At 36.5% G+C, this 27,442-nt stretch overlaps 1 protein-coding gene across 1 annotated transcript in view; it reads right to left on the bottom strand.

Moving 5' to 3' along the window:
• The window catches only part of RSRC1 (arginine/serine-rich coiled-coil 1), a 411,611-nt gene extending 387,660 nt beyond the window's left edge, over positions 1-23,951 (bottom strand). Inside the window, exons 1-3 of the mRNA XM_011959037.1 lie at positions 23,801-23,951; positions 12,397-12,592; positions 11,160-11,285 (exon numbers count right to left, since the gene is read on the bottom strand). Coding sequence (XP_011814427.1) covers positions 11,160-11,285; positions 12,397-12,590 — 320 coding nt within the window. The 5' untranslated portion in view covers positions 12,591-12,592; positions 23,801-23,951. The remainder of the gene's footprint in view (positions 1-11,159; positions 11,286-12,396; positions 12,593-23,800) is intronic.
• Between the last annotated feature and the right edge of the window lie 3,491 nt (positions 23,952-27,442).

Raw genomic sequence — 27,442 nt, 5'->3', positions numbered from 1 at the left:
GTGAGCCGAGGTCGCGCCACTGCACTCTAGCCTGGGTGACAAAGCAAGATTATGTTTCAAAAAAAAACACTATAATTTGGAAATGACTATTTTTCTTCTGCTAACATTCAAAACACATTCTGAGCCTCACAAAACAACATGTGGCAGTAAACAGCACAGTTAAGAACTTACACTAAGTTCAAATATTACGTTATTTAGCTGGTACAGTATTTTGGTTCATCCAATATTGAGGTGATAAGCCAAAAATAACAACTTTTATGTAATTAAATTAGTTTTAAGGAATTTAGAGGTATTATACACATTTACCAGAATCTTTATTAAAAGCTAGAAAAAAATTATCAATAAATTAATCACTACTGATGTAAGTCACCTGGGTAAATATCTCAGTGCCTCATTTCAAATGTTTTACACACTTAACAAAAATTGTGCTATAGTGTTAAGTACTTAAGATGACAAGACACTACATAAAAATCAAATATTATGGTTACAATTATGTGACAACTCCACATCTCTTTGTCTCTCATAGACTATGTAATTAAAAGTTAATTGAATACCTTTCCAAAGAACCTCTTTTTCTGCCAGTGTTAGATACAGAACTCTTAGAGTGAGAGAGCAAAAGAAAGTTCTTCCTAGTTACACATTGCCAAGGACAAAAGTCAGACTAATCAAAAGATTCCCACCAAGAACTCCGTGACATCAACTAACATTTCACTGATAATTCCGCAAAAGAATATTCAGTACATATAGCCTTGATCTTTGTGAAATGGCTCATCTGGCAGGGATCTTTCATTTGCCATTCAAAATGACTAATCTAAAGGATGCTGCAAACTATGCCATGAAGATTTTTCACTTCAAGTTAACAATGTAATTTTCTAAGTCAAAACCAACTGATAGTAAAACACTATTTACACAAGTTTAGTCTCTGAATACTATTATTGTATAAAAGCACATTGTAAAGGTAGATGATCTTTGAAATAATCTAAAAGAAAAATATTTGTTTAATTTACTAGTTAGGATGCTTATAAATACATGGTGTAATAATTAGCTAGGAAAAAACGAAGCTAAAACTACTTTAAATGATAATCATTAAAGAGTCTTCAGTCATAGGTTAAAATATTCTTCTCCCATAAATATTTACATAATTTCATCCCTACCATCCTAGTAAAGTATTATGCTCTAATAAGAACTATCCTAATCTTCACTCAGCAATATTTTCAGGCTGATATTATTATTCTCATTTCCTTGAATAATATCCATACTCTAGGGCCATTTTCTTTCTCATATTCAATATCATGCATGCTTGTATCAAGGTTCCTTTCTTCATATCCTGTCACAGTATCAATCACTGCCTCCTGTCCACTCAATCCACTTTTGATTTATCAGCCGCCGTCTTTCTGGACTCCATAACTCGACCCAAACCATTTTAACAAGACATTGACAAATAGCACCCAGAATCACTTCAACCTGTTCCACTTAGTAAACTAAGAAACAGTAACTGTGACATCTCTGCATAAGTATTCCATTCTATTCCCCAGACTGATGTATATTAATGAGAAGATGGTATTTGAAATGCTTCTTCCACATCAGCATCTAATATGATCAAATTAGGAAATGGGATGATTTATTAAATTTTGTAGAGCTGAAATATTTCTTTATATCGCTATATGTGTGGTTTCAGAAAGTGAGCTGTTGCTTTCAATTTTTCTACTGAAGATATGGCCTGCATTTCACAGACGAATTATTGTCTTTAAAAAGATTGCAAGAAGGCAAAATGTTATTAAGCAAATGCTCAGTAAAACAAACTAAATCGGTTTTAAAATTCCTAATTTAATGTAAATCTTGGTTGTTTCACTGAAATTCAGTTTGTGATCTTATTTAGTCATATTTGCATCGTACTGTCTTGCTGTAGGACAGTTTTAAATTTATAGCATTACCAAGCAGCTTCACTTCTTGACTTTTAAGATATGTCCTCAATAAAATAAATAATTGCTCTCTAAGCACATATTTTGTTCTCATTTTCAGATACAAGACAAAATAAAGATCAATAGGTTAATAAAAGAATAAAATAAAAATAGAAAATCAACTGTATAATTTTCATAATTAGATATTAAAATGTTTTCATTAAAGTGATCCACAATTTAAAATTCAATAACTGTTTTATGCATAGTTTAAACTTTAAACAATAAATTAGTTTTTCATATTACATTTGGATATGAAAGGGACATTCAATACACTCACAATAAAAATGAGTTAGAATAAATGTAACATTCATATTTTCCTTAAAGAAATTCTCTTCTTACTTCATCTTCTGTTTTCCAGATATCCGTTCATTCCAGAAGTCAAAGTCTACGCTCATCTCAAAACCAGAGGATTTTCAAGAACAAAACTACATTTAAGTCTATTTCTAGGCTGATCCCAACATACTGGAACTATATACTCAATCATTTTCTAATAGAGTTGCCAAAGATTTCTTGCTGTTCATGGACAAATTGAAGGATTACCAATAAACGAATTCTGAAAGGGATCTGACTTTGTTCATTGATTAGAAAATAGCTGTAAAATTTAATAGTGCAATACAATAATTGTAATATTTGAGAAAAGGAAAAACTACAAAAACAAGGAAAGGATAACTCATCCAGTATAAAATTAATTGTGATTATCAGATATTTACTACTTAGATGTTATGTGAATAGGGATCATGTGATCACTGTCACAAGAAAGGAATAGCAATCTTGCAATTTTAAAGAGGCAAACCTAATTTTTAAGTTCAAAACACTCAGCATTTTTCAAGTTGAACGAATAACATAAAGAATACTACATTGTTAAAATGTAGTCCAATCTTTCTACCCAATAATTGAGAAAAGGGTACCAGAAAAATATCATCAGACATGCTGTCCTTTGTTGCTCAGATAAAAGCATGGAGAAATGATAATTAAGCCTTTTGTAAAAGTCTGTTAAACCACTAAAATATGATAAATGAGAAGTAAATTCACAAGTATGTTCTAGTATGTAATACAAAGAAATAATAATTAAAATGGTTTCTTGGCCGGGCAGGGTGGCACATACCTGTAACCCCTGCATTTCATAATGCCAAGGCAGGGGGATCGCTTGAGCTCAGGAATTTGAGACCAGCCTGGGCAACATGGTGAAACCCCAACTCCACAAAAAATACAAAAATTAGTTGCGTGTGGTGATGTGCACCTGTTGTCCCAGCTACTCAGGAGGTTGAGATAGGAGGATCCCTTGAGTGAAGAAGGTAGAGGCTACAGTGAGCCAAGATTGCACCACTGCACTCCAGCCCGGGTGACAGAGCAACACTCTGTCTCAAATGAATAAATAAAATAAAATAAAATGACTTCTTACGAAAACAATAGCATTTATGCTGGCCTTTACAATGTATAATGTATATTATTTTACTAGATAAGTGCATTTTCTAAAATTATATTACTTTTTCAAATTAATAAATATCTGTTACTTGTCCTACTTCTAATACATTTTTAACAAAAATTTTCCTAATTTTCTCTAATATATAATAATTGATCTCTTCCCTAACACCCTTTACACTTGTAGTCTACAGGTGTACAGTTTCAAGAAATCATCTGAGGCAACAATTACCTCATGTCATATTCGCAAAATGTCTTCAATTTGATGTCTTGAATCAAAAGCAAAGTATACCACTATGAAAGAAAAAATATTCATGCAAAAGACCTCGGAGAGTAAATAGCAACAGGAAATATTTGTCTGGGAGTACCAAGTTCATGAGTATATCTGTCACTTCAAATCCCTCAATGCCACCCACACACAATGGGTGTTTTGGATATGGTACAAAATGAACACATCCACATTACTTCAATTCCACATTAGGCAATAAAACAAAAATCACGCTGACCAGGGGTCTTCAGTACACACAAATGACTAACAAAGTCAGACAAAAAATCAAGAGATAAGTGACAACAAAAAAAGATGAAAATGTATTCAAAAATAAACCATAATCATCCCACTAGATAAAGAAAAAGCTTTAAACAAAAACCAACAGTGATTGGTACTAAAAATTCCCAGCAAATAAGAAATACAGTGGTATTCTTCTTCAGTCTTATAAAAGGCAACCACAAGAAACTTACAGTTAACATATATTTAAAAGCCAAAGACTGAATACTTTCCTCCTAAGATAGGAAAAAAGGCAAGTTTGCCCACACTCATCACTTTTCTTCAGCATAGTAGAACCTAGACACTGCAATGAGCCGAGAAAACTACAGAAATAGCAAACAATTCTAACAAGATGTAAAACTCATTTTTCAGGTAATTGTCTTCATGGAAAATCTTAAGCTATCTTGAAAATATCTTCTACGGCTAATAAGAGTAGAAAGGTTACAGGATACAAACTAAACATATAAAATATGTAAAATATAAAAGGTACAAAACATATTATATACATGTACAAAATTACTCATATTTCTATATACACTAATCCAAAAATCCAAAATACTCCAAACTCTGAAACTTTCTGAATGCAAGAATGATGCCATAAGTGGAAAACCCATATCTGATACCTTTGCTTTCTGATGGTTTAATGTACACAAACTTTGTCTCATACACAAAATAATTTAAAATATTGTTTAAAATTATTCAGGCTATATGTATAAGGTATATAGGAAACATAAATTTTGTGTTTAGATGTGATTGTTATCCCCAAGACATCTCATTATGTATATGTAAATATTACAAAATCTGAAAAAATCCAAAATCCAAAACACTTTAGGTCCTAAGTATTTTAGATAAAGAATATTCAACCTGTACTCAACAAATAATTGGAAAATAAAATGTTAAAATAATTCCATTTTCAATAGTGTCAAAAAATATGGAAATAAATTTAATAAAATATGTATGCTATAGACTGAATGTTTGTGTCCTCAAAAATTCATATGCTGAAACCCTACTGACCAATGTGATGGTATTTGAAGATGGGTCTGGTGGGAGGTAATTAGGTCATGAGAATGGAGCCCTCATGCTAGGATTCATGGCCTTCTGAGAAGAGATAAGAGAAAATTTGCTTCCTCTCTATGCTCTCCAAAATGTAACATGGGACACAAGAAGAAGACAGCCATCTGTCAACCTAAAAGAGGGACCTCACCAGAACTAGACCATGCTGTTACCCTTATCTCTAACCTCCCAGGCTCCAGAACTGTAAGAAATTTATGTCACACAGTATCTTGTCACAGGTGCCCTGTCTGTGACAATGTGTAAAACCACTATAATAAGAACTACATAATACTGTTTGAGAAACTAAAGAAAAGCAAAATAAATGGAGAGATACAACATGTTCATAAATTGAAACATTCTATGATGTCAATACTCCTAGTCTACTGATTCAATAAACACTCAATCAAAATTCCAGCAAGCTTTTGACAAAATTGTCAAGTTGATTCTAAAATTTATATGAAATGTAAACAAGAACATCTAACTTTAAGACTTACTATAGAACCAAAGTAATCAAAATCATGTAAGACTAGTATAAAAACAGACAAAGGAATGGAACCAAATAAACAATCCAGAAACAGAGTTACATTCATACAGTTAGTTGGTTTTCGACAGAGGTACCAAGACTACTCAGTAAGAAAATAGTGCTAGACTGGCCAGGCGCGGTGGCTCAGGCTTGTAATCCCAGCACTTTGTGAGGCCAAGGCGGGCGGATCACTTGAGGTCAGGAGTTCAAGACCAGCCTGGCCAATATGGTGAAAGCCCATCTCTCCTAAAATTACAAAAATTAGCTGGGCGTGGTGGTAGGCACCTGTAATGCCAGCCACTCGGGAGGCTGAGGCACCAGAATCGCTTGAACCCAGGAGATGGAGGTTGCAGTGAGCTGAGAATTGTGCCACTGCACTCTAGCCTCAGTGACAGAGAGAGACTCGGAAGGAAGGAAGGAAGGAAGGAAGGAAGGAAGGAAGGAAATGGTGCTAGATCTCCATATGAAGAAAATAATTGAACCTAACCCCCTATCTCATACGATACACAAAAATTAATCTGAATCATCAGGCAAACCCCAAAGTAACTGCTATAGAAGAAAACCACTGAGAGATGCTAAAGTTAGTAAGTGAAAGGTTGAGGAGAAGCACAGAATATTTATAGTTAGAAAATATCTCTCCCAAGATACCTATTAACTACAAAAGGAAAGACAGTAACTTCACAGGCGAAACCTGGCACCCTAACTACATGATCAAGGTTAACACCACTATGACATAGCAGTATCACAGACCCCTTGATATCATGCAATAAGAAGTACACAATGTCATTTCTCTCGTATTCTTGCCAAAAAAGCATAGCTCACTCTAATTATGAGAAAATAACACACAAACTCAGGTTGAGGGGCAAACTACAAAATAAACACCATTATTCCTCAAAAGTGCCAAAGTCATGAAAGACAAACACAGACTCATCTTTGGATGAAGAACTCTCATAGACTGGAGGAGACTAAGAAGAGATTAACAACTAAATCCAATATAGAATCCTGGATTGGATCCTGGAGCAGAAAAAGAATGTTATGAGAAAACTGATAAGATTTATAGCCTAGTTACTAGAACTGTATCAATGTTAAAGTCCTGCTTTTGATTATTGTACCAGGTGAGGTGATATGAGGGGTATAAAGAAATTCTCTATTATTTTTTGCAGCTTTTCTGTTAGTCTAAAATTAGTTTACAATAAAGGTTAGAAAAAGCCTGTAAGAAACAAAAAAAAGTTAACTTGAGAATGACAATGGCAAGATGGCAGAATAGGATATCCCAGCCCTCATTCCCCGAGAAAGGCACTGATAAAACAATAATATACAAACCAAAATACCTGTATTGAACTTCAAAAAACAGTTAAGAAGTTTCAGTACTCCAGGTGAGCTCAAAGTCAAGTAAAGCCTCACTGAAATAAGTAAGAACCGTTTTACTTTACCTGACTCTCTCTAAGGTCAGCAAACCTCAGTTCAGCTCATGGCTTTTGGGGTAACAGATTGAGGAAAATAGAAGCACGAAACGTAAGTCCAACATTCTGACTTTTCTGAGGGCCACTCAAGGGATGGGTTTCTGTCTTGCCTGGAGCACTAATGGAAACAGCATAGGTTAAATATCGGGGTGCCAACAAAAGCAAAAGAGAACAGAAACAGATGCTGTGGCACCAGAGGGCCAGCAGTACCAAAGATAGAGACTGGGATGACTCAGGACGACCAGGAAAAGTCATCCAACTTGTTTCTTCATCAGAAGTGAGAGAGAAGAGTGAAGTACATGCTTCAAATATTCCAGCATTTTGGAGAGCTACCAGAGGGAATGGTATCTCTCACCTGCTAAAGGGTGCTGATGAGGAAGCTGGCGTACATTGAAAAAAGCTAACTGGTGAAGGACGTTCCCCATAAGAAGCCAGTCCATAAAGACTAGGAAAGGCAGCTGTTTTTTAAAACTGCATAAAACTCAGCCAAAAAAAAAAAAAAAAATCACAAGGCAGTCAAAGAAAGAAGAAACCTAGCCCAATCAAAGGAACCAAATAAATTGCCAGAAACCAATCTCAAAGAAACTGAGATCTATAAATTACCTGACAAAGAAATGAAAATAGTTGTCTTAAAGCTCAATGATCCAAAAAAGAACACAGATGCACAACTAAACGAAGTCAAGAGAACAAAGTATAAACAAAAACAAGACTATCAATGAAGAGAAATTACATTTAAAAAAGCAAAAATGCTAATGCTGAAGAATACAATAACTGAATTAAAAAATTCACTAGAGAGATTCAATAGCAAATGTAGTCAAGCAGAAGAACAAAATCAGAAAACACAAAGAAACATCAATTTAAAATTATTGAGTTAGGGAAGCAAAAGGAAAAAGAATAAAGAAAAGTGAAGGAAGCCTAAGGGACTATAAGACATCATTAAACAGACCAATATACATATTATGGGAGTTATAGAAGAAGATAGAGAAAAAAAGAGGGAGTTTATTGTGGAGTTACAGAAGAAGAAACAGAAATGAACAGAAAGCTTATTTGAAGACATAATGACCAAAAATTTCCTAAACCTGAGAAAGCAAATAGGCACCCAAATTTAAGAAGTTCAAATGACTTCATCCTTTCACTTCAAGGGTGAAGTAAAAGAGGCCCACATAGACACATTATAATCAAATTAACAAAAGTTTAAGGCAAAGAGAGAATCTTGAAAGCAGCAAAAGTAAGTTGTCATATACAAGGGAGCTTTCATAAGATTTCAGCAATTTTGCAGTGGAAGCATTATAGGCCAGAAAGGAATCGGGTGATATATTCAAAGTGCTGAAAGAAAAAAAAAAAAACCCGTCAATCAAGAATACTATATCCAGCAAAATTGTTCTAAAAGAACAAGAGACAAATCAAATCTTTCCCAGATAAACAGAAGCTAAGGGAGTTCTTCACTACCAGACGTGCCTTACAAGAAATACTAAGAGAAGTCTTGCAAGTGGAAATGAAACGACACTAGACAACAACACAAAAGTACATGAAAACATAAAGCTCACTGGCAAAGGTAATTATATACACAAGTACGGAGTACGGTAACACTGTAATGGTGGTATGTAAAACATTTTTAATTCAGATATAGAATTGAAAATATGACAGCATAAAAAATAGCAGTAACTATAAACTATATTAATGGACACAATAAGATGCAAACTGTGATATCAATAACATAAAACAGAAGTGGAGAAATATACAATAGTATTTCTGGATACAATCAAAGCTTATTACCAACTTAAAATAGATGTTTTGGATAAGCCTCATTGCAGCCACAAAGAAAATACCTACAGAACATACACAAAATAAAATGAGAAAAAAAATCAAAGCATGTCAATACAAAAATCAACAAAACAAAAAAGAAGGCAGCAGGAGACATGAGAGACAAAATAGCTATAAGGCAGAAAACAATCAACAAAATGGCAACAGTAAGTCCTTCCCCATCAGTAATTACTGTAAATGTAACCGGATTAAACTCTCCAAACAAAACACAGATTAGCTGAATGAATTTTTCAAAACACACAATCATACACACAAGATACAATTACAGTATATGCTGTTTACAAAAGATGTGCCTTAGATGTAAAGACACACATATACTGAAAAAGATGATCCATACAAATGGTACCAAAAAAGAGCAGAAGTGGCCATACTTACATAAGACAAAATAGACTTTAAGTCAAAGACTGTCACAAGAAAAAAAGATAATTATATAATGATAAATGGGTCATTATTCTGGAATATATAACAATTATAAATATATATATGCACCTAACACTAGAGCACCCAAATATATAAAGCAAACATTGCCAAAATGGAAGGGAGAAATATTTAGTAACATTGTAATAGTAGGCTATTTCAATACTCCACTTTCAATAATGGATAGAAAAATAAGACAGAAGAGGACTTGAACAACACTACAGATGAATTAGACCTAACATACATACACAGAACACTTCACACAACAGTAGCAAAATATGCATTCTTCTCAAGTGTACATGTAACATTCTCCAGTATAGATTTCACGTTAGGCCACAAAACAAGTCTTAACAAATTTAATAAGACTGAAATCATAGCAAGTATCTCTTCGAAACACAAAGAAATGAAACTAGACATCAACAGCAGCAGAAAAATCAGAAAATCCACAAATATGTAGAAATTAAACTACACACTCTTGAACAACCAAATATATCAAAGAAGAAATCATAAGAGAAATTAGAAAATACCTTTAGACAAATGAAAACACAAACACTCATAGTAAAACTTAAGAGAAACAGCAAAAGCAATACTGAGGAAAGTTTTAGCATGAACACCTACATTTAGGAAAAAAAGAAAAGTCTCATATCAATCTAACTTTATACTTCAAGGAACTAAATAAAGAACAAATTAAACCAAAAATTATCCAAATAAAGAAAATAAAAATGATTAGAGAAAAAATAAATAAAATAGAGAATAGAAAAGCAGAAAAATTTTAGGAAAAAAATCAACAAAACTAAGAGTTTTTTGAAAAACAACAATAAAATTAACAAGTACTTACTTGGATTAAGAGAAAATGAGGCCGGGCAAGGTAGATCATGCCTATAATGCCAGCACTTTGGGAGGATAAGGTGGGAGGACCAGTTGACACCAGGAATTGGAGACTAGCCTGGGCAATATGGTAAGACTGACTTCTACAAAACATATTTTAAAAAGTCAGCCAGGCCTAGTGGTGTATGCTTGTAGTTCTAGCCACTTAGGAGACTGAGGCGAGAAGATCATTGAGCCCAGGAGTTTGAGGCTGCAGTGAGCTGACTGCACCAACACGCCCAAGCCTGGGTGACAGCATAACACCTCATTTCCAAAAAAAAGAAAAAGAAAAATTGCCAGAAGCCTAAATTACCAAGAAGTCTACCTAAAATCAGAAATGAAATAGCAGACATTACAATTGACGCCACAAAAATCAAAAGGATTATAAACTACTAAGAATGCTAATAAACTGGATAATCTAGAAGAAGTGGATAAATTCCTAGAAACATACCACCTACCAAGACTAAATCATGAAGGAAGAGAAAATCTTAACAGACCTATAAATAATAAGGAGATTTAATCAGTAAGCAAAAATCTTCTAACAAAGAAAAGCCCAGGAGCAGATAGCTTCATTGCATAATTCCACCAAACATTTAAAAAGAAATTAATGTCAATCCTTTTCAAAATCTTCCAAAAAACTGAAAAGGAGGCAGCACTTCCAAACTCATTTTATTAGGCCAGCATTACTCTGATACCAAAGCCAGACAAATATATTACAAGAAAACTGCAAGCCAAAATCCCTGATGAATACTGATGCAAAAATCCTTAACAAAATACTAGTAAACTCATGTCTGGGGAATGTACATGCATTGGTAGGGAACCCAACCTAGCCTACTGGACAATGAGAAGCTATGTACACCCCGGCCAATAGGCAGAACCAAATGCAAGACATATGAGTGAGGCCACACTGGACCATCAAGTTCCAATCAAGCTATCACAGGACTAACTCCTAGGTGAGAAAAAAATAAGTGCCAGCTAAGCTCAGTCAAAATTATATAATTATAAGAAAATAAATGATTGTTGCTTTCACATTGCTAAATTTGGAATAATCTGTTACAAAGCAATAAATACTTAATAAGGCATACCTTCTTGTTCTGCTTTTCGACCTAGACCTCTGAGCTCTATAGGATTTCCCTCGACCCCTTGAACGACTCCGACTTCGTTTCCTTCTGGAGCCATAAGAAGAGCTACTGCTTGATCGATGCCTGCGTCTGAAATAAAATATAATCAAAGATCATTGCCATAAAAATTTTTATTATGATCATTAAGGAAAAACCTTCTAGATTCTAAAGAATCATCTCATTTTTACTGTCTCACTCTTTCCTGGAAGCAAATAGAGATAAATTAAAATGTTATTTTTCTTGAACAGTCAGATGACTGATTCATAACTTAGTGATTGGATCAGCTACTAATGAAGGTATTAAGGGGTCTTAGAATCTTTCCAAATATCATCAGATTATATGGTATGAAAACTAAACTAAGGCCAGGCTCAGTAGCTCATGCCTGTAATCCCAACACGTTGGGAGGCTGAGGCAGGAGGATCGCTTGAGGCCAAGAATTCAATACCAGCTTGGGCAACACAGCAAGGCCAAGTCTCTACAAAAAATAAAAATAAAAAAACTTAGCCAGGCATGGTGGCACATGCCTATAGTCCCAGCTATTCAGGAAGCTGAGGTGGGAGGATCCTTGAGTCCAAGAGATATGACTGCATCACTGCACTCCAGCCTGAGTGACAGAGCAAGATCTTGTCTCTAAAAAATTTAAAATTAAGTCCAGGCGCACTGGCTCATGCCTGTAATCCCAGCACTTTGGGAGGCCAAGGAGGGCAGATCACCGGGGGTCAGGAGTTCGACACCAGCCTGACCAACATGGTGAAACCCTGTCTCTACCAAAAATATAAAGTTAGCTGGGCATGGTGCTACATGTCTATAATCCCGGCTACTCGGAAGGCTGGGATGAATCGCTTGAACCTGGGAGGCAGAGGCTGCAGTGAGCTGAGATCGCGCCATTGTACTCCAGCCTGGACAACAAGAGCAAAACTCCGTCGCAAAAAAAAAAATTTGATTAATGAATTAATTTAATTTAATTAAAAAAGAAAACTACACCACTTTGTATCTATTGGCCTACTAAGAATAGACAAAGGTTGAGAACACTAGACCCACTGACTGGACCTGGTGGAAAAAAAAATTCTGGGTTGAGACTTTCATAAATATATAGCTAGTAAAAGAAAAATGTTTTATCTAGCAAAATTAAAAAGATAAAAACATGAATTTTAAAGACTGTTATCCTCATTACGGTATAAACTAAAATTATGAAAAGCACCTTCTATCATAAGAATGTGAACGAGGCTGAAGATCTCTGGACCAGGATCTTGACTTTGATCTTGATTTCCTTCCTCCTTTCTTTCGGCTGTATGTTCTACTATCTGAAGAACTGCTCGAGGAGGACCGTCTACGGTGTTTCTTTTTTCTCTTGCTTCTGCTTTCCTCTTCAGTATCTGATGACCGACGTCCCATTTCTATAAGCATAAGTTTAAAGAATATTATTTCTAACATGGTGGCACAATGGATGAAATGCAATATACTAATTTTTTATTTCATGTATTTATTTTAGAGACAGGGTCTCCCTTTGTATCCCAGGCTGGAGTGCAGTGGTACAATAATAGCTCACTGTAACCTGGAAGTCCGGGCTCCCGCGATCCTCCCCCAAGGCCTTCCAAAGTGCTGGGACTACAGGCATGAGCCACCATTCCTGGCCTCAATGTACTACTTTTTATAAAACTTTGTAAAATTTTTTAAAGTCTTATTTAAAGTAAAATTGTTTATGTGCCTTGCTTCTTGACAACAGTTCTTTATACCAATTGTCTCATATTTTAAGTTATATTTCTCATTAATTATATGACATTTTCTTTAGTAATCAACCAACTATTCCTTTATTCTCACATTCCCTGATGACAAAAGATATTTCACTATCTTAGAGTTGAATTTTTTTTCTAACAGAAAATTCTACATCTTTAAAAAGCTAAAACCTCATTAATCATCAACAAAGTACAAACTGAACAATGAACTATAATCATCATTTCACTTGTGAAACTTAGGGGAGAAAATATTAACTAAAGTACTAAAGTTGATGAGGTTATCGTGAAATCAGTCAGCTCTTCACATACTGCTAATACCTATATAAGGTGGTAGAATAATCTTTTTAGAAAGCAATAAAACAATAATTTAAATTCAAAAGATATAATAGATATTATATAATAGATATATCTATAATAGATATATAATAAATATCCACATTTGTATGTGTATATTACACTACACATATATATTTATATCCACATTAAGAAATATGTACACAATTGAACAATAATCTAAAAATGTTGATGCTCTTTTGACAGAGAAATTCTATTTCTACAAATACGTCGAAAAATTATCTAAAGGATATATTCATTAAAATATTCATTACAGCATTACTATGATATCCAGTGAGATAATTTAAGAAAATATGTACATAAGAAAATTAATATTTAAGTGATGAAATATAATTTTCATAATACAAAATATAATTTTTCAAACTATTTCCATATAGTTATGGTAACACCGATATTTAGTATAGAATAGAAAAAACAAATAGAACCTAAGGCTTTCATATTTAGGAATTAACTTAGCTGACAAGAAGCTTAGTTGTCTTACTTTAATCTTTAGATTCTCATATGCAATACTATTTTTTATTAAAATAGTTATTAGTTATCTTTCAAAGTCATATAAAAACAAGATCCATTCATTGTAGTCACTTAAGATGAATAAAAGCTCATATCATCTTTAATATTTATTCAAAATAAGTTAAATACCATCACTATAAACAAAGTATTATGTTGGTGCAAAAGTAACTGCAGTTTTTGCCATGACTTTTAATGGAATATATTTATATATATAAATGTAAGTATGTATTATCTATTTAATATATTAACATTAATATATTAATTCTATATTATTTACATATTTAATAATTATATTCCATTAAAAGTAATGGCAAAAACCACAATTACTTTTGTGCCAACTTATAATATGTTAAATTACTGCTTTGCTTTCGGAAGCATCAGGTGAGCCAGCCCCTCCCTGATTCCAATACAATACCAGTTGAAAAAATCTCTTAGGACTCAAATCAAAACTTTATTTACCTAAAGCCAGAATTAAGGATTTTAAATGTAGCTCTGAACCTCCAAGTTGTTCACATGTCTAAGATTTTACAGTTTAACAAAATACTGGGAAGACTTGGTTTTGAAGCCTTCAGTAAATCACTAACATATCTAAGCCAGTTTCCTCATTTAAAAAATGAAACTACAATAGGTAAAAGATTACCATGATACTTTCCAGCTTTAAATGATTATGAAAGTATAAATATGTACATGTATCTATATATGTAAATACAAACATATATTTAAATACAAACATAATACAGATGTACATAAGGTATATCTGTACATATAAATTCAAACATGTACATGATACTCATTTATACATAAAATATATACATATATCCATTTTATATATATAAAACAGATATCCACATGTGTATGTGTATATATTATACACACACACATATATCCATGTTAAGAAAGATGTACACAATTGAATAATAATTTTTTTATTTCTTGGCTTTTAATTCCTTTCTTGCTTTCACCTTTAATCATTTAAGAATGTTCTTTACACACAAACAACCATTTAAATTAAGATGAGCTTTTACTATCTTGCTATCTTATTTTTAAAAATACCAAAATAAGATTAAAGAAATTAAAAAATATAAATTTGAAAGGGTAGAGACTAGAAAACAACAGGAACATGAGATATGTCAACAAACTTTTGGCAAATGAAAAGTACATGGAGGATTTAGAGGTAAGAAAGCTTATTATGAGGCAACTGTAGAGAATTCCAAGAGAAAAGCAAAATCACATAGCAAAAATCAGAAAGGATAAGGAATTTAAGACATCAGATACCAGAGCAGGCACAATGAGGCCACGAAGCTAAAAAACAAAAAAATTGATTGAATTTATGTAGTAGTGTTTCCAAGTCCCTCCATTCTACCCAACCAGGTGATACTCTCCCCCAATCCCCAGAGGAGATAAGATTTATTTTGGGGGGAAAATGAACCAAAGCAGCACCAGGTCCAAGGACACAGTTAAAAAAAAGACAGAGATGCTAAACTAAAGGTTAAAGAGATTAAGTTGGCCACGTGCAGTGGCTCACGCCTGTAATCCCAGCACTTTGGGAGGCCAAGGCGGGCAGATCATGAGGTCCGGATATCGAGGCCATCCTAGCTAACACAGTGAAACCCCATCTCTACTAAAAGTACAAAAAAATTAGCTGGGTGCGGTGGCGGGCACCTGCAGTCCCAGCTACTCGGGAGGCTGAGGCAGGAGAATGACGTGAACCCGGGAGGCCGCGGAGCTTGCAGTGAGCCGAGATCGCGCCACTGCACTCCAGCCTGGGCCACACAGCAAGACCCCGTCTCAAAAAAAAAAAAAAAAAGAGGTTAAGTTAAAGTCTACAATCAAATAGAAAAGTCACAGCCCTCTTGTTCTTGGATCCAAGAATTCTGAAATCAAGCATATCTCCTACAATGGCAATTAGAGGATTCTTGAATAGCTGCAAAAACTGAACAACACCTAAGAAAAGATATATAAGTATTTGAGAGCTCCCCCTAAAAAGGGCAGGCCCCTACCCAATCACCCTATAATGAAGCCTACTAGTTGACAAGTCCAAACCTTAAATACAGGTTACAACTGTATTTATAACATTTTTCTGTAGACATGTTTTCTGTTAACTTTTTGCTGAATATACAACAAAATATAATCAAACAAGATGAAAGCCTTCACCATAAAAGACAGAAACTAAAACAGAAAATAAGCAAGTGATAGTAAACCAGAGCATACAGAAAAAAACTTCAAGAACAAAAATCACAGCTAATATCCTCAGATGCATATGAGAGGATGATCCAGCAAACAAGACTAGAGGGAACATTTGGCGAACAGGACAGACAGCTGAAAATGTAAACAAATGACAGTTTTAAAAACCACACACACACACACAAAAGGCCAGGTACCATGGCTCACGCCTATAATCCCAGAACTTTGGGCAGCCAAGGCAGACAGATTGCTTGAGTCCAGGAGTTTGAGACCAGCCCCGCCAACATGGTGAAAATTGTTCTTTACAAAAAATACAAAAATTAGCTGGCCTTGGTGGTGCATACTTGTAGTACCACCTACTCTGGAGACCGAGGCAGAAGGATCACCAGAGCCCAAGTGGGCGAGGCTACAGTGAGCCAACATTGTACCACTGCATTCCAGCCTGGGAGACAGAGCGAGACCCAGTCTAAAAAAAACAGACAACAAAAACAATAAGGTTGGAAAAGAGGTTAAAGGACTCAAAAAAAGAAAAAGAAAAAGAGACAGACATTTTACAAACAGAAGAGGATCAATCTGGAGGTCCAAAATGCACCTGATATGCATTCTATAAAAAAAAGAACAGAAAAGCTCGGCATAATGGTATAGGCCTGTAGTCCTAGTTACTCTGAACACTGAGATGGGAAGATACCTTGACCCCAGGAGTTCGAGGCTGCAGTGAGCTATAATCCCACCATTGCACCCCCAGCCTGGGTGATAGGGCGAGATCCTGTCTTAAAAAACAGGAGAAAAGGGATGAAGAAAACTTACCCAAAAATTAAATTTCCAGGTCAGACATGGTGGCTCACATTTGTAATATCAGCACTTTGGGAGGCCAAAGTGAGTGGATTGCTTGAGCCCAGGAGTTTGAGACCAGCCTAGGCAACATGGTGAAACCTCTGTCTCTACAAACAATCAGCTGAGCATGGTGGTGCACACCTGTAGTGCCAGCTACTTGGAGGTGCTGAGGCAGCAGGATCACTTGAGCCCAAAAGGTCCAGGCTGCAGTGAGCTGCAATCACCCTACTGCACTCTAGCCTAGGCAACACAGTAAGTCCTTGTTTCAAAGTTTCAGAATTGAAAGACGAATTGCCCTAAGTCCCTGGGACAATGATTTTTCTAAAAAGACATACACCCAGTATATCTCATAAAAGCTTCAGACACCAGGAATATAGAGAAGATCTCAGAAATTTCTACAGAAAAAAAAAAAAATGGGTAGCACAATAAAAGGTACAGGGGTTTTCACAACACAGAAAACAATGGAGACTAGCCTTTAAAATGCTGAGAAAATGAATCTCAATCTAGAATCTCTATCCAGCCAAATCACTGCTCTACTTTGAGATTAGAATAAAGACATTTTCAGACACGTAAGGTCCCAAAATTACACCCTACACTCTCCCCTTTTCATGAAGCTACTTGACAGTGTGCTCCATGAAAAGGAGAGTATGACAACAGACAACCCAGATTCAAAATATAAGTAATCTTATACTGAAGACAGGTAAGACATCCCAGACTGATAGCATGTAAGCGATACATCAATAAACAAGAGACAAAAATCCTTTCCCTATAGAAGCTTACATTCTAGTACCAGCAATTTTCAAAATGAGGCCTGTAGCCCCTTGGGGATCTCTACAAAACTTTCAAGGGACTCAAGAAGTCAAAACCTATTCACTGTAATACAAAAACATTATTTACCTTTTTCACTGTGCTGACTTTTGCACTGATGGTGCAAAAGTAATAGTGGACAAAACTGCTGGCACCTTAGCACAAATCAAAGCAGAGGCACCAAATTATACTTAGTAGTCACTGTAGCCTTCACTGCCATACAGTCACAGTAAAAAATTAAAAAATAAAAAAAAGCAATTTCAATTAAGAATGTCCTCAATAAAGCAGTAAAAATAATAAATTTTACTAAATTTCCACTGTTGAGTACATATACATCTTTTTAATATTGTTATGAAATGAGAGACACACATAACTTCTCCCATATATTGAAGAATGCTGGTTATTTCAAGAACAAGCATTTGTGTAACTGAATTGCAACTTGAATTAGCTGCTTTTATTATGAAACATTATTTTATTTTAAAAACTCACTATAACTATGCAGACTTGGGTATTTGGAATACCTTTTCTTGAAAATGAAGGGATCCTTCCATTTCAAGGAAAACAGTATTCGTTGCTGATGATAAAATTCAAGCTCACAAGCAAAAATTCGAATTTTAGATAATTTGTATTGCCACCATGAGAATAACAGCTTCTGAATACTTAAAAACTTCTGAGATCATCAGTGATATTAACAAATGTATATTTTTGATATACAATGAAGGGTGCCAACATTAGAAAGATATGCCTAACTCAGTGAGCCAATATTTTCCAATTGGCCAGTGCAAAATGTCACAAAATCACGCATGAGTAAAAGATCCATTCAGAGTGTAAGTCAGACTAATAGATTTTAACATAATGGAGTACCAAAGGTCATCCATATGGTTTCAAAAACCATATTAAAACAGAACTTCAAGAAATTAACACTTAATCAACTTTTGGTGTAATACAAAAGACATAATTACTTGAAAGGGGTACTAAAACACTTATCTGTGTAAAAACCAGATTTTTTTCTAAACTTCAATTAAAACAATTTATCTCAATGGACTGAATGAAGAAGCAGATATGAGAATCCTGCCATCTTCTATTAAACCAGACATCAGAAATTTGCAAAAAAGGAAAATAATGCCACTATTCTCACTAAGTTTGTTTTGGAAAATACAGTTATTTTTCATATCAAAGATATTTATGCTACCACATTTTGGGTTTATTGTTATTAAGTGAATTCATGAAGATTTCAAACTTTTGTTTTAATTAATAAGATAAATATTTATAGATATGATCCAAATAAATGAAAGTTATTGGGGTCCTTAACAATCTTTCAGAGTGCAAAGAGACCCTAAGACTAAAATGTTTGAGAACCACTGCTCTAAGATACTACAGTCATTCCCATTCTCTATTTCTGTCCTTTATACTACATCTCTGAGTAAGGCACAAACAAGTAGAAAAAAAGGGACACAGATCTATGTGCCCTGGGGGTGACCAAAAAAAGAAAACAGGAGAAGGTCAGTATAAATTTTTTCTTTGTTCTAATTACAAACAACATAATTTATCCAAAATAGAAGGCTGGTTGATTACATTTAACACAGGTTAATGAAAGATACAAAAATCCTTCTCTGGAACATACCTCAAAATAACAAGAGCCATTTACAACAAACCCACAGCCAATATCATACTGAATGAGAAAAAGCTGGAAGAATTCTTCTTGAAAACCAGCACAAGACAAGGACATCCTCTCTCACCACTCCTATTCAACATAGTATTGAAAACTCTGACCACAGCAATCACGCAAGAGAAAAAAATAAAGGGCATTCGAATAGGAAGACAGGAAGTCAAATTGTCTTTGTAGATGACATAATCCTATATCTAGGAAACCTCATCATCTCAGCCCAAAAGCTTCTTAAGCTGATAAGCAACTTCAGCAATGTCTCAGGATACAAAATCAATGTGCAAAAATCACTAGCATTCCTATACACCAACGACAGACAAGAAGAGAGCCAAATCATGAATGAACTCCCATTTACAACTGCTATAAAGAGAATAAAATACCTAGGAATACAGCTAACAAGGGAAGTGAAGGACCTCTTCAAGGAGAACTATAAACCAGTGCTCAAGGAAATTAGAGAGGACCACAAAGAAGTGGAAAAACATTCCATGCTCATAGATATGAAGAATCAATATCATGAAAATGGCCATACCACCCAAGGTGACCTAAAGATTCAATGCTATTCCCATCAAACTACCATTAACATTCTTCACAGAATTCGAAAAAAACTATTTCAAAATTCATACGGAACCAAAAAAGAGCCCATATAGCCAAGACAATCCTCAGCAAAAAGAACAAAGCTGGAGGCATCACGGTACCTGACTTCAAACTATACAAGGCTACAGTAACCAAAACAGCATGGTACTGGTACAAAGACAGACATATAGACCAATGGAACAGAATAGAGAACTTAGAAATAAGACCACACATCTACAACCATCCAATCTTTGACAACCCTGACAAAAAACAAGCAATGAGGAAAGGACTCCCTATTTAATAAATGGTGCTGGGAGAACTGGCTAGCCATATGTAGAAAATTGAAAGTGGACCCCTTCCTTATACCTTATACAAAAATTAACTCAAGATAGATTAAAGACTTAAATGTAAAACCCAAAACTAGAAAAACCTTAGAAAAAAATCTAGGCAATACCATACAGGACATAGGCATGGGCAAAAATTTCATGGCAAAAGCGTCAAAAGCAATTGCAACAAAAACAAAAATTAAAATGGGCTCTAATTAAACTAAAGAGTTTCTGCACAGCAAAAGAAACTATCATCAGAACGAACACACAATCTATAGGGGAAAACTTTTGCAACCTATACAACTGACAAAGGTCTAATATCCAGAGTCTATAAGGAAGTTAAACAAATTCACAAGAAAAAAAAGCAATCCCATTAAAAAATGGGCAAAGAACATGAACAGACACTTCTCAAAAGAAGACATTTATGTGGCCAACAAACATATGAGAAAAAAGTCAACATCACTGATCATTAGAGAAAAGCAAATCGAAACCACAATGAGATACCATCTCATGCCAGTCAGAATGGGAATTATTAAAAAGTCAAGAAACTGCCTGGCGCAGTGGCTCACACCTGCAATCCCAGCACTTTGGGAGGCTGAGGGGGGCAGATCACGATGTCAGGAGATGGAGACCATCCTGGCCAACATGGTGAAACCCTGTTTCTACGAAAAATACAAAAATTAGCTGCGTGTGGTGAAGCGTGCCTGTAATCCCAGCTACTCGGGAGGCTGAGGCAGAATTGCTTGAACCAAGGAGTCAGAGGTTGCAGTAAGCTGAGAATGCGCCACTGCACTCCAGCCTGGCGACAGAGCAAGACTCCATCTCAAAAAAAGAAAAAAAAAAGTCAAAAAACAACAGATGCTGGCAAGGCTGTGGAGAGACAGGAACACTTTTATTAATAAACTGTGAGTGAGAATGTAAATTAGTTCAACCACTGTGGAAGATGATGTCACAGGAATCATCCAGAATGGGTGATTCTTTGAGGAATCACCTGTGTGGTGATTCACCAAAGACCTAGAACCAGAAAATACCATTTGACCCAGCAATCCATTACTGGGTATATACTCAAAGAAATAGAAATCATTCTATTATAAAGACACATGGACGTGTATGTTCACTGCAGCATTATTCACAATAGCAAAGACACAAAATCAAACTAAATGCCCATTGCTGATAGACTGAATAAAGAAAATGTGGTACATATACACCATGGAATATTACGGAGCCACAAAAAAAGAATGAGATCATCATTTGCAGGGACATGGATGGAGCTGGAAGCCATTATCCTCATCAAACTAACACAGGAAGAGAAAACCAACCACCACATGTTCTCACTAATAAGTGGAAGCTGAACACTGAGAACACATGGACCTGGGAGGGGAACAACACACAATGGGGCCTGTGGTGGGGGTACAGGGGAAGGGAGAGCATCAGGAAAAATAGATAACGCATTCTGGGATTAATATTTAGCTGCAGCAAACCACCATGACACACGTTTACCTATGTAACAAACCTGCACATTCTGCGCATGTACCCCGGAACTTAAAATAAATCCTTCCTTAGAGAAACCAAGAAAAGGTTGAAAAACCACTGTGACAAAACTATAAATATTTCAAGTGACACATTTACATTTCAGAAAAATTACACTGAAATATAATTAATCCAAATAAAAGCAAAAGGTCACCATATTTCTTTGTTATAGTTAACTTCAAACATTTATTCACAAAAGGGAGTGAACACTAACAGCAAATCACAAGGTAAATCTCAAAATTGTCCTCTCTATGACAGGTACTGAAGTCCTATTCACCCACAGACATAAACTTACCCCTAGATTTCCATTATGTCATCAGCATGTAATTAAATACACTTGCCAATTCAAGTCATGGTAATCAATTTATATTACATACTCCTAGTAAGGAAGAATTCTTTATACTTAACTCCACCAGTAAGGAGCAATGAATGGAAAGACACATTAATAGTTCTTTCTGGTAAGGGCAGTGAATGATGAATGGAGCACAGGCTTTTAGAGTCCCATAAGCTAACAATTTTCAATCTATCTGTAAGTGAAAGAGACAATATGGGACAGAGCTCCTATAGCTCTTGGCTTCCTGTTCTCACTCTAGTTCTTCCTGGTTGTAGCCTCATGGTTGCAAAACTCACCCAACTACTTCCACTACAGAATTGAAGCCATGGCATGCAATGACTACAGGAGGAAATCAATTTACAGAAAACATCTTATTGTAAAGTTCAGGTGCCTGATTTCTGTCAAAACACTTCTCCCATCACAATTAAAAACTTGCAAGCATCTTTCTTTTTAAAAACGCATGATCAATCATAGGAATTTATCCCCAATGGTTTGGAAATGAAAGCAGGAAATACAACTATAGATCTACTATAACAACCCGCTTTCAAAGAACTTTTCCAATTCATAACACCCCTCTTTGTGAGACTGGTTGAGTTGGCAAGGCCAATTAACAAAAAGGTGCCAGCTGTTTTTCTCGTTTTCAGATTCTGACATTTTTAGCCCTCTTATTGAAAAACATAAATAAAGTCACTTAGCATGAAATCTTTGCCTGCAAAGAAAGTGAATATTCGTAAACTCTAAGACTATAGAGGCTCTTAAAGGATACCTAGTTTCCCCCAAGGTTGCAACTGTCACACTTGCTCCAAATCTTAAACCTGGGAACTCTGCTTACCTCCTTCACTTAGAGCTTTTATAATACATCTAAGTTCAAAGACAACAGCTCGAATGTTTTCTTGTGACAACAAAAGACATTTGAATTTATGTATATACTACCTAGTTAGTTGGAACACAATTGGGTTACTGTTAATTCTGGAAGTGGAAAAAAATTTTTTTTGTTTAGGTTTCCAGTGTGCATTTAAAGAAACACAACCTCTGAGAGAAATTACGTCAAGGTTAACCTAAAATCAAGAGCAGGCAACATGCCTTACGGTGCATTATAACATCTTGCAAAAGTAAACAAAGCCATATGCTCTTAGTCACATGGCCACAAGTACAGAAGTCAAGGGAATATATAGTGTGTTTAAGGCAAGCATATTTATACTTCAAGAAAGGAACGTCTATTTCACCCTGCACCACTTCTCTCAGCAAGCCAGTGTGAGCCAGAAAGGGTAGGGCGGAATCAGAAAGAGGTGGATCTAAGGCAGGGACAGCGGAGTGGATGGGATAGAGGGCACCAGAATCCAGCCTCCCTCTTGCTCCACCCTACCTAGAGCTAGTGAGGAAGCGCCAGGCTTATATTGCAAGATGAGCCAGGAAACCCAAAAGCAGCGATGAAGAGCCAGGAATGGGGGGCGAGGCGAGGAGTCGGCGAACTCTCCGACACGTCCTCAAGACAGAGGGCCAAGCTTGAGGCCCGCGGCCACCCACCCACCCATCCTACAGCCACCAGCCTTGACCCAGGGAGTCCGGGGCCTCCCAGGTGCTGGACGCATGCGCACGTTGACACTGCACACGCCGCGAGGCCGCCGCCCACCCCTCAGCCGACATCCAGCGCAAACTGCGCCAGGCCCCACGCCGCCTCCTGCCAGAGCAGGGCCTCGGAGCCCCGCAGCCACGGACGCCGCTCGCCAGGCTCTGGTCGTGGGCATCACCTCGGTCCAGAGCTTTGGGCTCACACCTTCCGCTGCCGTGCAAGCGCCGCAGACCCTGAGACGTTTCTTTAGATCAGGGCGCCGCCGGCGTACACCGAACTTCCTTCAGTTTAAGCTCAGCGCCTTCCTGGTTCTAGCGCCAGGCAGTTTCAGCCGAGATATCGAGTGCATCGATGGATGCTGCCAGGCTCTGGGAATGCCGAGGGAGTAGATTTTAACGCTGCCAATTTTTTGTTTGGCGTTTGTTTTGCGTGCCTGTTTATTTTGATTTTATTGTTACCAAAAGCAATAAAGGTGGGACTGGAGAGTGTTATTGTCTTAGTAGTCGTCGTTATCGTCATGGGTAATCAGTAAACAAATCTGCATCGTAGGAAGTTATGTTTATGACACCTACACGAAACAAAATTGGTTATCTCATGCTGGGGGAGGGGGAAACTCACCCAACGATAATAAATCATGGGAGTGTGTCTGTATAGAGTCGTGTGTGATTAAATTGTAATGATTTATTTGCAAAAATGCATTAAAAGTCGGTGTTTCTTCTGCCCTGAAGGTGAAGACACTCACAAGTTGAGTGCAAATTAGTTTCTCAGATTAAAGTAACTGGTTAGTAGAGGAATAGGAGAAAGCTGCCTGAGGCGAGGCGGGGAGCGGTTTCTTCTGAAGGAGAAATCAAATTTATAGGTGTTTGGGGTTTTTTAATTTAAACCAATAGAAATTAAAGAGACTCAGCATTTTCTGTAACTCATACTACATAACTTATTTTTCCTTACATGAAAATTATTTTTTCCTCATTTACGCTTAAGCAAAGCTAAAAAGATAAATAAATTGTTGGCCTGGGTTTTGGTCGACTATGAGAACCAACTCATTCACCACTGCTAGATAACCAAGCTACAATTTTCCGCAGATATTTGAGATGGTAAAAAATCACCTCCACAATATATTTTTCATAAATAATGTACCTTAACTAGCCAATTTTGAGGCACTGTTTTAAAACTTAACTACTACAACACTACGTGTATATTTTAAATAATTCAAAAGCTGGGGAAACCCTTGTTGGGGTCCTGAATTTTATTGGAACCTGTGTATCCGTCCACAGACTGTCAGCTGAGCTTTACCACAAATGCTTTTTTTTTTTTTTTTTACCAAAACTGTATTTTGAAATGTCCTATCTCTGGAAAATATTTGCTGTTTAATGAAACAAAATCATTGGAACTTTGTGAGCATTTACTAGTATATGATTTTATAACCTTGAATTTTTTTTAAAGTAAACCTCCCTTAGGCCAGTGGGAATCTGTGGTCAGACACTAAAGATTTCTCTAGCTCCATCTGTTATCAACACTACTATTCCTAAATATGCAATGAGCCAAAAAGCTGAGATCACGGGAAAATCTATTGGTTTGAATTACACAATAGTTGTGTCTGTGACTTCCCTGATTACCTTTAAAATGGTCATCTTTCCCTCAAGCTCAGTAGTTGAAATATGAGTTCAGACCTAAAAATCATGCTTAAAAAGGCAAACTAGTAGCTGGTGGGTCTCCTGATTCCTTGCCGACTTCTAACAGTGGTTATTTTTGAGTTATTTATGAATATGTGTTTAACACCTTCAGTTTGAGAGCACCTTGAGCACCATATCCACTTAGCTCACCCCATTACTGGCCTTTCTGCTAAATAATCTTAAAAACAGATTTTCACGAAGGACTAAAGTTTTTTGATTATTTTCCTCTGATAATATCAGAAAGTAGTTACAGAGAGTAACCCAAGACTCAATGTGAAATTGTTTCTAAATTTGTGTAACTTTGGAAACTTTGAGTATTTGAGTCCCTTTTGTGGTGTAACAAAACAAAAGCAAGTACTGACACAATGTATTAATACCTAAAAGCTATAGCTGTGGAAAAATTATAGACATTGGCTCTCCTAAAAGTGGCAAAAAATGAAATGTTTTAAAAAGGCAAAACATTTCTAAAAAGCATGATATACATAATCCTTAAATTCACCAAATGTGAACATTTTAATATGAGTATTGTAGAATAACATAAGGTTATATCCAGCTTCTATTTACATCTATTTGAGAAACGCTAATATATTAAGTTATAATTGTGTTCTCTTTTTACAAGTGTTTCAGATTGTTTTGACGGAACTTCTTAAATTATCTGCTAATTTGTTTTGATGCCTTAACCAATATATGGAAGATGTACATATTAATGTTCTGTAATTCCTCTTATTTTTACTGAGAGTATTAGATCCAAAATAATGATCAAGTTACCTTTAACTTCCAGAAAGTCTGCATTAATATTCAGAGTACTTGAAAATGTCCCCAAGCCACACTTAAAGAGGTATATTTGTTTACACACTTAAATATAACTTTTCATATGTAAATATTCTTTTGTGAGTATATATTTGCATAGCCACACTTTTCACAGCAAGCCCTGTCCGGCACAATACAGACAAATGACTCAGGAATATAGATGTTCCTCTAATGTAACAAACCGTTCCGAGGAAAATAGACCAGAAATAGAATTTTGAAACGTTGCGGGGGGAGGGGAGGAAGAGAGAGAGAGAGAGAGAGGACCTTTACTCTTGGCGAGCGTCTCTTTTTTAGCACTCCGCAATAAATGAAATTAGACGAGGTACAAACTTAACGTCGATTTTTTTTTCAGACTCGAATAGGGATAATCTCTTGTTTTTCAAATTAGTAAATAAACTCGGATGTTTCCCAAGATGCTAAAGAAGTCCTGTAATTCACCATAGAGGGGTCCGGTTGCAAGGAGCAAGGGAGAAGGGTGGGAGTTCTGAGACCTCAGAGGGGAAACGAACGAAGTCGAGCTGTCCTTGACCGGGCGCTAAGGAAACACTTTAAAATGAGATCTGTCAGCTAACAGCTGCTCGGGAAACTTGTTAAATCGACCGGTCCCTTTTAGCGGGGTCTGTCCATAGTGGAGTCAGCTAGGCTCCAGGACACGAATAATAGAGCGAATAACACGGACCGAGGGGCGAGGAACTTGGAGGAGACCCGGACTCAACCTGCCTGCGAGCCGGGAAGCTCCTAAGACAAGCTGCGCGGGTCGGAGAAGGTGCAGACAACCCTCACTCTGGGCAGGATGATGCTGGGCGGTGGAGCTACTGCCGGCAGGGTTCGAGGGTGTGAGTGAGAGGCGGGGATGCAGGATTGGGATGCGGGCTCAGGATGCGAGAATGGGATGCGGGGCCTATAAACTGCTGGGCGGTTGATGCAGGGCAGGGACGAGGAAAAGAAATGCGAAGCTGAGCAGTTGCGAGGCATCCTGACTCCAAGCAAGGCTGTAGGTAAGAATGTAGTGTCGGGATACCAGACTGACTCTAAGAGCTGCGCACTTGTCAGTTTTCTCTTGGCCCCACCCCGCGGGGTCTATCCAGCTCCCCAGTGTTTAACTAAGTCATGACACCAACGCAAAATCCACGCCTAATTAAATTAATTAGGGATTCTTGTCAATCCTGGATTAATGGCCAAGAGCATAGGCGGCAGGGGCTATCTGGAAACCTAAGCGGCCCGGAACCGGCCTCCTCTCCCCGCCCCCTCCAGTCCCCCTGTGCTGCCCTTCCACTCCAGCCCCAGCCTGCCCGAACTCCAATCTCTCTCTCTCCTCCTTCTCTCTCTCTCTCTCT

This window comes from Colobus angolensis, unplaced genomic scaffold (assembly GCF_000951035.1).
Source record: "Colobus angolensis palliatus isolate OR3802 unplaced genomic scaffold, Cang.pa_1.0 Scaffold48, whole genome shotgun sequence".
NCBI lineage: Eukaryota > Metazoa > Chordata > Mammalia > Primates > Cercopithecidae > Colobus > Colobus angolensis.
The sequence above is the reverse complement of the archived record's forward strand: the minus strand, read 5'-3'. Positions and strand labels throughout refer to the sequence as shown.